Source organism: Camelus bactrianus, chromosome 17 (assembly GCF_048773025.1).
Source record: "Camelus bactrianus isolate YW-2024 breed Bactrian camel chromosome 17, ASM4877302v1, whole genome shotgun sequence".
Lineage (NCBI taxonomy): Eukaryota > Metazoa > Chordata > Mammalia > Artiodactyla > Camelidae > Camelus > Camelus bactrianus.
Genome location: NC_133555.1, coordinates 10,081,448 through 10,094,728, shown reverse-complemented (window position 1 = coordinate 10,094,728; position 13,281 = coordinate 10,081,448). Strand labels below are relative to the sequence as shown.

General features: G+C 42.1%; 1 protein-coding gene across 2 annotated transcripts in view; it reads left to right on the top strand.

Moving 5' to 3' along the window:
* The window catches only part of ITPR1 (inositol 1,4,5-trisphosphate receptor type 1), a 299,832-nt gene that overhangs the window by 107,365 nt on the left and 179,186 nt on the right, over positions 1-13,281 (top strand). For both annotated transcript variants that reach the window (XM_074344434.1, XM_074344433.1), the window contains exons 5-7: positions 2,685-2,800; positions 11,090-11,176; positions 13,066-13,224. In XM_074344434.1, coding sequence (XP_074200535.1) covers positions 2,685-2,800; positions 11,090-11,176; positions 13,066-13,224 — 362 coding nt within the window. The remainder of the gene's footprint in view (positions 1-2,684; positions 2,801-11,089; positions 11,177-13,065; positions 13,225-13,281) is intronic.

Genomic DNA, 13,281 nt, shown 5'->3' with positions numbered 1-13,281 from the left:
CAGTATTTGGATCCAGCAGAACTTTAATTTTGTCCTGCTGTGCCATCCAAATAGCAAAGGGCAATATAGAGCCGCCGAATTGCAGAATTTCAGAAGGTTCCTTTAACATCGCATTTGAATTGCTTAATTTAATTTTCACTTTGAATCAGTTGCTAAGCAACTGGGAAGACAGGACAAAATCAGCAAGGCTAATTTGGTTCTGTTACTAGTGTGTTAGCATCTCATATTTACGTGGACGGTTGGTTGTAAGAATGCTTAATCCAGTACGGTGCTCTGCTTTGCCCAAGGGAAATAGTTGGTGTGGGAGTTAGAGGAAGGCTTTGGTGGGATGGATGGTGCTTTAGTTCACACGCTCATCTTAGTGCCCGTGAAAGTCAAGTTACCTGAAATTGTGAGCCTGGGTTGTACTCCGTTGGCTTGTTACGTGGGGTGCTTGGCTGGGCTATACCGTGAACAGCTGTGAAATGGTATGTGCCATTGCATGTTCATCCCTTGGCGCTATACGTCCAGCTTGGTCCTCAAATCACCTGAAGTGTCAAATTATGGGGGTGGCGGTAATGCATACCATGTAGCTGTCATCCTATGAATTGTGTTGGAGGAAGAAAATAGACCATTTTTCTCCGTATCTTTTTATTGATGAAATTACTACCCTCATGTGATCCATAGAGTATATCCAATATACCATCGACTTAAATGTTTAAAAATTTTTTTTGTATCAAGTCATGTGATTATCAAGGAAGTCATCCTGGCCTAGGGCAAATGCCACCCTCTGTCCTGTGTCAGAGATAGGACATTGAACACGGGCCAAGAGTCTCATGGTTGTGTGTGATTGTTCACAGGGAGAATGGAGAGTCCACATGTATCAAACTGGTAGAAAAACTGTGTTTTTCAGTGATGTCATGAAGTTGATACTGATGCAGTAAATAACAATGAGCCATGACCTTCATTAGAGATGGAGAGAGAAGCCCCATCTTTTAAACTGGTTTCCTGCCATGTTCTTTGTTCTCTAAAGTCCTGGATATTGTCTTTCATATGCACTAATAATTACTTTCAGGAGACGGATTGTATTTTTGATGAAGATGGATGTCACTGATCTTATATTTACCCTGCAGCTGCTTGTGACTAGTTAGAAATACTTAGTGAAAAGATGATGATAGAAATGGGGAAGTATCTTTTATTTCCACAGTGAAATGATTTTAGATTATCTTTCTGAATGATGTCAAGTATTTGTGTGTGCTGTGCTTAGTAAAAGTCCATTGATTCCAGCAGAAGAAAGGGTGGTCTGAATTAGAGGAAAGTCTTAGTGTCTGTGTACTTAACAGCAAATGAAATTTTCTTTGAGATAGTATTTGGCTAAGACAGTTACTAGGTATTTACCTTTTCAACATCCTTTCAGAGAATGTTTCAGTGAACAGATAAGAATGAGTGTCCAGTTAGTAGATGAAATTTCCTTATAAGCTTGTTCTGATCTACTTTGAGGGTACAATTTTTCCAAATATGGGTGTTAATTCAAAATTCATTAATTTTACTCCACAAATACTTGCCATTTGAAAATCCTATATGTCAAAAGGTAACACTTTATGTTTTAGATTTAGAGCAGTTATTTCTGAACTTTTTTGATGGCATATCTGTATAAAAAAATGACAAATACACCCCTAAATTATGTGTATGTCTGTGTGTACATATTTAAAAGTTATATACATGTGTCATTGTCCTAATGTATTGCATGCATTATAAAAACAAACAGGAAAGTAGAAGTTGATAAAGAAGATTAAGATCAAACAATAATATAGTGTCCTGTTAATCAGCATATTATGAATACTTTCAGGCACATAGATACTTTAAGAGAAACATCTATCATTAGAGACAACATTTTAAATATTTTTAAAATGATTTTTAATATCTGGGTGACTTTTTTTCAGATCTGATCAGAGCATCATTTTCTTTTTTTCCTTCCTTTTGTTTGCTGGGTTTGCATTACTAGTATCTTCGATGTTGTGATTTCTTTGCAGAAATCTTTTGAAACTACTGGTCCATTTTGTGAGGGTTAGTTCTACTACACAAGACAATGTAAAAAGTCGTATGAGCCCCAGCACACCTAAACAGAGGCTCAGTCACGATGCCCTGAAAGACAGGGACAAGGGCACAGGATGTCTCAGTGCAAGTTCATGTGTTTTCCTTCTGCTCCCCAGAGGAGCATCTTGTACACGACACTCAAGAGACCATTGCCCTAGGAGGTGCCTCCGAATGAGCTTCTGTTTTTTAAAAAAATGTAGTTGAACTGAAAAGAGTTGAATTTATATCCAGAAGTGCTTTTGTGTACTGTTGTGTATAGTGAGGATGTTGTCCTTATATTTGTCCAGCATAAAGTAAAGGAGGCAACTATGGGGCAGCATTGAGAGCTGCAGGTTTGGGTCTGAGCCCCAATTCTGCCACTAACTGGCTCTGTGACATTGGACAATTCACTGACTTTCTAAAAGCCTCATTTTCCTCATCTGTAACCTCATGTAATGATGGTGAGAATTAAAGCTCAAAGGAGAGGTTTGTAAAAGGGCCTTATAACTTGTCATTTATACTTATGTATCATTTATAATGCCTTATAGAAGTACAGGGGGTAGTTTTTTTCATAGGTTGAGTGTGTATACTTCTGAATAACAATGTTTATTTCTTTGTTTCACTTCTAGATTGCCTCTTTAAGCTATGTCCCATGAACCGCTACTCGGCCCAGAAGCAGTTCTGGAAAGCTGCGAAGCCGGGAGCCAACAGCACAACAGACGCCGTACTGCTCAACAAGCTGCACGTATGTGTTGGGATGGGGTCCACGGCGAGGTCTAGTGAGCTGCCACCTGGGTTGTGTCCAAATGGAATGGGTTGGGAAGATGGGTTTGCAAACCTCCAGCTTTGGATACTAGCTTTCATATATTCTTTAATAAAGGGATAAAAGGGAGCTGACCCTAAGGAAAGATGGGTCACAGTCCTCCTGAGATGTCTTGAGAGTTACTTTTTTTCTCAGCCATTCCCCTTCCGGGGTGGCTGTGGGTGCAGAACTGGCTATACGCACAAGCTCAGGAAGACAGCTGCCTAGACTAGAACGCTGGCTCCACCACTCACTGACTGGCCGTCTGGGGCGAGTTGCTGAGCTATTTTGTGCCTCTGTTACCTCATCTGTAAAATGGGAATAATGATAATATCCACATTAGGTGGTTGTGAGGATTACATGAAAGGAAACAAAAGGCACATGAACAGTGCTTGACACATAATAAGTGCTTAATAAATTTCATCCATTATTGTATTTATCTCAGCTGTTAGTTGTCTTATAAGAGAGATGCTCATTCTGCTGCTGTTGTGCTGTGTGACCATAAGCAAATTTTTGAGCCTCTCTGAGCCTGTTTTTCCACCTGTCAAATGATGACATAATTCTTCTAGTGTCTAGAGGACCTAATTCTTCTGTGAAGCTAGTCTGTGTGAAAGTACTTTAAGATATTTAGAAGAAAGACATGACATAGATCCAATGTGGTATTATTGGAATTGCAATCCATTCCCCAACCCCCCTATTCTGCTGGATTTTTTTTCCATGTCACTTATCATGATCTTTCTAATTTGTGGGCTGTCTACCCCTCCTCAAATGTGAACTCCTCAAGGGCGCGAGGTAGTGTCAGGTTTGTTCGTTGCTGTATCTCTCTTGCCTACAACTTGTGGTAGGCACTCAAAGACATTTATTAACTGAATTTTAAAAACATGATCTTTCTTGGGACTTAGCAATGACAGTTGAGGACTTGGATTATCTGTGAGCACCGCGGAGTGCGCACTTGCTGTGTTTTTGACTCATAAATGGCAGAGGCACAATGTACTGCACTTAGTAAGGTAGAGCTCACATAAAGCAGCTTCTTTATCCAGCAGGTACTGTGTGAGACAGGGGTGAGGTGCTCCAGGCCTGACGCAGAGACCAGGTTGCTACCGTCAGTGAGCTTACCCTCCAGGGTGGAGACACCCGAGCCCACGCTGCGCGTTCAGTGAAGTGCAGACCTGGTGCCTGCCAGACCCCGCTTTCCCTCTGCGGCTTCTGAGCTGTACACACAGTGCTCCAGCCACACTCGCTTTATTTCATTTCCTTTTATTGTTTTGAGCCCCACAGACTCTTAACAGTCACACACCCTTGGAACTTTCAATCTGTTGTGTTTGAAACATTCTTCTGATTTTCCAAAGTGAAGACCTTTGCCTCTTTCACATGTCGGTTTGAATCATTTCAGCAAGGTCTTTCCCCACCTCCTTATTTAAGCCGTGTCTTGCTTGTTTTTCTCCATTAGAGCACCCTGCCTATATCATTTTCAGCCCTGGTCAGAGTCTGCAGTTCTAGTTAATAATAGTTCCCTTCATTATCTCTCACTCATTAGAATGACGGCTCCACAAGATGAGGAGCAGTGTCTGTCTTGTTCTCCACTGCCTCCCCATGCCTGGAATAGTGTCTGGCACATAATAGGTGCTCAGGAAATACCTACTGAATGCACGAATGAGCACTGTGCTAGGTGATGGTGATAACACTGACAGCATCTTAACCCTCTGGGAGCTTAACAGCTAATTAAGAATAAAAGAGTAGTGGTAAGATGGTCGCAAATACAGTCACAGGGCAAACCACTGAGGCTGTGGGAGCACCTGGAAGGGGCACACAGACCCACTTTTGTGAATAAGGATGTGTGATACAGTGGTCAGGGAGGGCTTCCTGGAGGAGGAGGAAATGACAAGTAAGCCTCAAAGTGAGGTATCTGTCGGAGTGGGAGGGTGGGAGAAGGAGAAACAACAGAAACAAAGAGATTGCTTTGAAGACTTCAGGAATTGCATCATTATTTTAAAGGTTTTTAGGCAGACATTCTCAACTTGAGCAGACCCATTGCTGTCTGTGAAGAGCAAATCTTATGTACCTAGAAATAAAATTCATAGATAATACAACCTCCCAAGATGCCAAATTTTAAAAAAATGAATAATATAGACAAAAGGAAAGTAATAAATTTTATAATTATATACTTTCTTAAATTAAAGCTCAGGCAGGATCACTCTAGAGGGCTTAAAGAAGGGAATGCTTGTACCTTTTTAGGTAAACCCTGTGCATGAGGCAGCCGAAGACTGACTGATGGAGGGGGATAGTCCCAGTGACCCAGAAAGCATGTTCTGTAATGTGATTTTCCAGAATAGTCAGCTGCTCTTGGTAATGTTATGAAGAATGCAAAGCACGCTCTTGCAAGTGCTCTTTAATAAAGTTTTGAAATTTTATTTTAAAAATATATTAATAATATTAGTTAAACCATGCAAAACCTTGCTTTGTGTTGATGTGTAAAGTGGACTTAATGGGCTGGGCTCAGAAGCTGCAGACAGCTTTTCAATCCATGTGAGTGTCCACCCCAGCGTCCAATTTTATGAGAGGAACACTACGTCTTCCTTGGCACCGTGGTGCAGGACGGTACCATGCATTTCAGGGCATCCGGCAGCCCTGGCTCTCATCCACTGCAGATAAGTAGCGATCCCCTCCTCCCACAGTCCTTGTGATGATCCAGAATCCCTCCGAAGTCTGTGCCGGGAGCATGGGAATCTAGTTGAATGAGTGGGAAAGGTTACTCAATTCTGCACGTCTCCGGGGAGAGCTATTTAGTGCATACGCCTGTGGGGATATCTTGGTGGAAGGAGTGCATGTCTTCATTAGTCCCGCCTCTCCTTTTCTGGGATGAAAATCATTCTGTCCAACAAGATCTTATTAGTACATGGCAGACCCTTTCTTCTCCTGTGCTTTTTACAGCAGGGGTTGTAAATTCATGTTGTTCGTGGCCGAGCAGGAAGTCAGTTTGAACACAGGGGCCTTGAGTGGGCCAGATTGCTAAGCAGAGTGTGTCTGTGTGTGCCTGTGAGTGTGTGTCCGGAGGGGCAGCTCCACTCCCCTGCTGTTGCTGTGCGGGAAGGTGGGCTGAGAGCTGCTGCCACGTCTTCTGCTTATTTACGAGAAGCTAAAAATTTATGCTTTTATCTCACTGTTTATGCGTCATATCTCATTTTTTTAAAAAATGTTGACACCTGATTCAAGGAAAGTATTAAACATATACTCAACACCAACACAATAATGGCTCAGGCAGGATGGGGTTCTTTTGCCACCCATTTGCAGCCTGTGGCACGTGTGTTGTTCCATCAGCAGTTCCTTCTGATGCTCCTTCCTTCAAATGAACCATGAAAAAAAATCCACACAGTTGAAAATACAGTCCTCATGGCGACCGAGAACTTTGAACTCCTTACTCAAATACACAAACAACGAATTTTTCTCTTTCACGCTGTTTGTGCTTTAAATAAATTTGAAAAAGAAACCAGCTCTATCCCCTGACTTAAGATTACTGATGGGACATTCACATCTTGAATATTAACTTGGTACAGTTCCTACTTTCCTGCTTAGTTGGACCTTTTCCCCCTCGTGTCTGAAAGTCATCTCCATGTTCTAGCACAGCCATTAAAATGTTGTATTTTGGGCAGCCACTTGCCTTTGGGGGCTGATGGCCAGTCTCCAGTGGGTTTTTATTTTTATTTCTGTCAACTACTGTGGAGCACCCCAATCAAAGGTCAGATTATTTTAAATGAATGCCATTTAAGGAATTAGTTGTCTAGACCACTTGACTTCCTTTTGACCAGGATATGCAGCATACAGCAGTCTGAAGAATGACATCTAGTGGCTAGTTCCTCTGTGTGTGTGTGTGTGTGTGTGTGTGTGTGTGTGTGTGTGCGTGCGCGCGCGCGCACGTGTGCGTGCGTGTGTGTGTGTTCCTTCCGCAGGAATCATTGGATTCTAACTCCCCTGGTCTCTTGGCAAAGTGAGCTTCCCCCACTTCTCCCACAAATCCCATAATTTGTTCTACAGGCCTTGACTTACCACTTCCTGACAGCATTTTTACCTGTTATCTTGAACTAGCACCTACATTGTTTTGGTTTGGAGGAAACTTTAAGCCTTAGCTTTGACAAGGTAGGAGGAACCGGAGGAGAGATGACACTCTTCTGTCTTCTGTTGCCAGGGTCCTGACTTGCTTGCTTTCAGAAGCCTTAATTCAATATCATGTTATGCCATTCAGAGCTTGTCGACCTTAAATAAATACCTGTTCCCTACTGTCCCAGTGACCTCGCTCTAGTAATTTAATATTGGTTTCTCTCTTTCTGAAATAAAATAACAGGTGACTGTGACGGGGTTGACCTTGGTGTTGCTTTGGGAGTATGGTAACGTCCGTGGTGAATCACGGTGCTAGAGACCAAAGCATAGAGTGTGATTTCTTCCTTAGAAATTCAGGACTGTCCTTAACCCATCCTGTAAGGGGAAAGAGCAGCAGGTACTTACATTATCGGAGTTGTTGAATGCTGAAAAGATAACACACTTAAGATAGCTTTTTAAAAATCCAGACTTATTGCCACAGAGATACGAAGATGTTTTGAAGAAGGGGCACGTGTGAGTATTGTAGGAGTTGTGTTCCAAAATACACATGAGTAAGGAAAGGGGGGGGGGGATGATGTGGTGCCTAAACCTCACTCCTCAAAGATAAGCTTGGTTTGTTTCTATTTGGTGTGTGCCATACTTTGCCACCCCCCAGTTTGATTCCTTTATCTCTATGTTTTAAAGTGTCACTGAGGGCATGCTGTCTCACCTGTCTTTCTTTCAGCTGCTTTTCCCCCCACTTAATATGTCATGAATACATAGGTATCTCTGTGGCTATTTTTAATGGTCCCTTGGTTACTCCATGGTATGGTGGTACTGTAATTTTAGATAGTCGGTCCCTATGAGAGTGGAAGGTATTCATGATCCTGACAGTTTTTGCTATTCTGAAAGAAAAAAATGGTGGTTATGACCTTGTGCACATGCCAGATTATCTTCTTAGGAGAAACTCCTAGAAATGGAATTATTAAGTCACAGTTATGCCCATTGAAAAACTTTTCCAGCGTTATTGCCTGATTATTCTTCAGAAAGATGGTATGAGTTTGCTGTCTTACCCTGTGGGCTCATCCTTAGACTATACTTGAGAGATTTAACAGACCATTTTTTCCAAGGATGGAAGCAGCCTTGGTCAGCGGGCCCAGGTACCGTCCATACCTTACTTCCTTTTTATCAACCTTTTGCCTCACCTGTTGAACTAAAAATCATGATGGATGTTTCTTTCTAACTTGGACCAATTTGACAGTACCATGTGTCAATTATTAATAAAACAGGGGGAGAAAAATGTGGTTTTGTGGAGGGAGTTACCTCAGGACTGATGTGGGAACTTAAATGAACACCTAGATGGTTAGTATTCATGCACTTAGTAAAACGTGAAATGAATGGGAGCGTTTTCTCCTTAAACAGAGAGTGCTTACAGGAAACGTGAATTCTTAGAATGGTCCATCGCCTAATGCACAGAATGTTTATTCAATAATTGATCATCATTAAACCTTTAACAGAGCTTCAGATGCGATAGTTCATATTCTCAGATATTCGTTCTTCAGTTTTGCACTTTCTGTTCTCATTTAACCTTTTGTATGTTTTTAGACTAATGCCCTTTCATCTTTAGAGCTGCTGGTGTTTAGTCAGTCTTAAATATAGAATATGTGCCTTCTTGGTGACTAATCTGACATTGCCTTTTAGACATGCCAGTGACCATTGTATTACCATTTTTATACTTAATCTGATCGTAGATAGGAACATAATAGTTTAGATTAATATTTCTTACATTGAAGCCACTGGAAATTCTTGAGAGTAAGAGGGATGGCCATGAGAATTTTCCCTCTTAAACAGGAGTCTTGTATCACATAACTCCAAGCAGCACTACTTTATAACTCTGTCAAGGTGAATACTTTGAGTGTGATGTTTTGAGCAGAGAAAACGTGATTTGTTTGTTGGAAAAATGTTGTTCTATTTTACTGAATCCATTAATTTTTTCCCTCTAGCCTTTGACATTTTTTCTTTCTTGAATTTCCTGTCCTTATTAGCTGAGAACTGCTTAGCAGAAAGAATAAATGGCTCTCTCCAGTGTATAAACCTTCCTTCCAAGTGGTTGCAGTCCAGTGTTTAGCTTGAAGAAGAAACACTGCAGGAGAACTACCTGCAGAACCTGTGGGGACTGGAGAGCTGTCTGGAGAGGGTGCAGCTCAGGCATGAGCACAGGGAGAAGGGAGGTGGGAGGAGGCCGAGGGAGAGTGTTTACGGAGCGGGGAGAGAGAGGGTGGGGAACTGTGCCCAGGCAGTTTGGATGCCAAGGATTGCCATGGTGTCTGCACTGGTATTATTTCTGAATGTGTCTTGAACCCAGTGGGTATTGTCTTTCTGTAACTGAGGATAGCAGACTGGTAACTAATTCCAGAAGAGAAAGAGGGGAGCCTCTGAATAGACCATTGTTTTCAAGGGTTGAGACAGATGCGGTAAACTCGGAGTCACCTACGCGAACACGAGCATCCTTCCCCTCCTGTAATGAGCTTTCTTTTTGGTTTAGCGTGGCTTCCTGCAGCTTATTTTTCTCAAAAGATGTGCCTTCCTAAAAATACCTACACTCCGGGTAGAGGTGGGGCAGATGCTGAATCTGAAGGAAACGGAAAGATTCTTCACCCAGCCAACTTCGTTCGCCTTTTGAAATTCTCATCATTAGAATATTTCTTAGTTGTGAAAACTTACGTGTAATAATAATAGCATTTATCGAATGCCTGTTCTGTACCTGGTACATGCTTCCTCCAGTCTCTGAGACAGCCCTAAAAGACTTGTCCTCATTTTGTGGATGAGAATGCTGAGCGAGCCTTGGTGATGTTAAGTGGCCTGGCCAAGATGATAAAGCTGGTCTGTGGTGGGACCAGGACCAAGTCGAGAGGGTCCTATGGAAATGCAGACATGCTACCTGGAAAAGAAGCCCAGTAACCCACTGGCATCTGCTAGCATCTTGCCTCAAGGAAAAGGGAGACTCCAGGAAGAGAACTATGAAAACAGTTCCAAAGTCCACCGTTGGTCATCACGCTCTGATCCCCCAGCGGATTAGATACTGAATTTCTTCCTTGTTATTTTACTTCTGTTTTACCCAGTCTGGGTTTCGGGGACAGAGTTTGGAACAGCAATTTAATTGCCTAGGATGAAACTAGTCCCCTTTAGTGTTGTTGTAATATGCTGACAGCACTTGCAGAGTTACACAGGTAAACGAATAGAAAATAACTGTGCAGGTGGGAAGCCTTGGCAGACCCTCAGTTCATCGTTACCGAGCTCCCTACCCTGCCAAAGTTGGGCTAGTAATATCTCCAGCCTCATTTGTGACTGCATAAATCTGGAGTTAACCCAAATATGGGTTTGAGGGTTATCTTGGTTACTTAATAGACGTATGATTTTGTAAAAATAACATTATTAAGCAAAATTTAAAATACGTATAGTACTAGAAAAAATAGTGTAACAAACCTCTTTTGTATTTATCATTCAACTAGCAAATGCAATGTCAACTAAACTTTTTCATCTCTGAGTCTGTTTCTTCTTTATTAAATTGGGATAATGAGGCACTACGATGAAAATTAAGTAAATTATAATTAATATGTAACAATAGTAACTAACACTCACGCTGCAATGATGCAGCACTATGCCATGTGATTTTTATGTGGTGAAGGTATTATTTTTGTATCCATTTTACAAAAGGGGAAACTGAGGCTCACAGCTGCTAAATAGCAGATTCCAGGTCACAAAAGCAGCATTTTAATTCAGTTTTATTTTACTTAAAAACATTAAAAGAAGACCTTTACAAATAAAAAAAAAAGGAGTATTTAAATTTTCTTCCAACCTTGCTCTATTTTCTTTAAAAAATTTGTAAGATTTTAACTTAGTCTTACCATAAGCAGATGCCCAGCAATTCCTTAGAGAAAAAAACATTCTATAAAAGCCAGAAAGGCCAGCAAAGAAAGGCCTAGTGTGTTGGATTCTTGAACTCCTTGCTCATTTCGCTTTGCCTCAGGGCATACGTAGGTATTTGCTTAATTTCTGTGGTTCTTGTATGAACCGGCTATGTTGGTTTTTTGTCGCTGCAGAGAAATATGACCCATTGTTTCCTCTTTGTGACCAATCTTCCTTCTCCATGTACAGCACGCTGCAGACTTGGAGAAGAAGCAAAATGAGACAGAAAACCGGAAACTGCTGGGGACAGTCATCCAGTATGGCAATGTGATCCAGGTAGGTCAACGCCACTCTTCTGTGGTGCAGCTGGAGCGTTGCAATGAATGAAACGAAAAACAAACACATGAAACCTGGTTTGGACACACAAGACTCCATGGAGACAGCTGGTTTATTGCACAAGGTCTGGCATTTCTCATGTGGGCTGGACTCTCGGGCTTTTGTTGGTTCTCTCTGAGCCGGAGTCCACTTCTCTCCTCTGCGGCTGATAATTTAAAATCTGTCCCAATTTTTAAAATGGGAGGTTCCCTATCTGAAGAGGAGCCTGTTTATTGCAGTTTTGCTTAACTTGCTTTGCTTGAAAATTCTTCGTATTTGGTGAAAATTGTCTTCCCTGTAATTTGTATCTGCTGGTTGGAGACCTGGTCACCAGAGGTGGTAAGATCAATTCTGTACCTTCAGATAGAACATTTGATGGTAGGTCCCATTTCTTACCTTCAGGTTGTGAGATTTGCTTGTTTATCTCTGGTGCCTTTAAATTTGACAGGAGGATAAAACACAATGTAAGAAACAGCTACCACAGACTTTGTTCAAAAAATCCACCCGCATCTATTCTTAGAAAACAGTATGTGAGGAAGCCCAGTGCCAAATGTGGCCTTTCTTGTTGTGTCCATTTACCAGATTGTTTGACCCAGACACAAAAGGTAGGACCTGACCTATTGGGTTATCTTTGAGTACCTGACCTATTGGGTTATCTTGCTTCATTAGTTCCCATTTTGGAAAGATTTGGCTTCTTTACTAATATTAATATTAATTCTACAAATTACAAAGGAACTCCTTCCCATTTTGATTCCTGTTAGGTATCGGGCAAGAATTTTTGTCATGCCTCAGTTTGATCATCAGCAAAATGGGAATAATAATGGTATCTGCTTCCTAGGATGTTTGAGAGGTACCTGTCACAGAGTAAGCTCTGAATACATATTACCTAATATTTCTTATTCTCCCAAGCCCGGATCTTGGGATCTACCCGTAGGTAATGTTGGTTTATAAGCCAACTGTGTCCAGTACCTGGACAGGTGCATGGTGGATCAGGGGCCACTCATCAGGGTAACAACAAAGGCTTGTGTGTCATGGCCAAGAGATGTCGGGCTCACGGATCAGACAAGTTACACCAATGGAAGATCTGTGGACGTCCTAGGAAGTGTTTTAGAAATTGTATCTGTTAACATATGAAAAAGGGAATATTGACATTTAGCAATGACCTCCCATACTGCTCTTACCATTTCTCCAGGGATCGGGCAGTCTTCCATACTCCCTTCTGTCCTCTCTTACAGCCTGTTGGGTTGGCAAGCCTTGATCAGCTCTTCCTGGTCTAGACTTAACTATGAGACGTTTCCCATCTTAATCTTTGGTGTTTCCATCCCCTCCACTTACCATTACCCAAGAACTAAGAATAAAGTGTTTAGAAATTCAAGGTGGACGTTGCTAGCAGCCATGTTTTTCCAAATGAATTGACAGTGCCCTAATGGCATCACCCATTAAATTGAACTGTTTCTCGTGCTCACGGTGTCCTTCCTTAGCTCCACCTTTGTGTCAGGTGTACTCGGATGGCAGTTCCTTAGTCCCTTTTACATGCAGTGAGCCCCTTCCTGCTAACAGATGGTGGAGTGCTGTTCTTGGTTGATGGTGAGCTTGACCTGAGTGAATATCTTGCCCAGGGTGATGTTGGGGGAAAAAATGTCTTCTTCCGCTCTAGTCTCTCCTTCTACTCCTTTTGCTCTTCCTTCTTTTCTAATTATTCCCTGCCTTAGGCACTGTGGTGGCTCTCTAACTTCACAGGCGGCTCTGCGGTGGAAGGAGTGTTTGTTACATATTTTATATGACTGAGAGAGAAGTGGTAGCGATTCAGAGATGTGCCGACACTTACCTTACTCTCTTGGTGGTTTCAGCTCTTGCATTTGAAAAGTAATAAGTACCTAACTGTGAACAAGAGGCTTCCTGCCCTGCTGGAGAAGAATGCCATGCGGGTGACGTTGGACGAGGCTGGAAATGAAGGGTCCTGGTTCTACATTCAGCCGTTCTACAAGCTGCGGTCCATCGGAGACAGTGTAAGCGCAGGTTCCCGGCCTGGGGGGTGCTCCGGGCCGTGCCTCCACCCCTTGCTG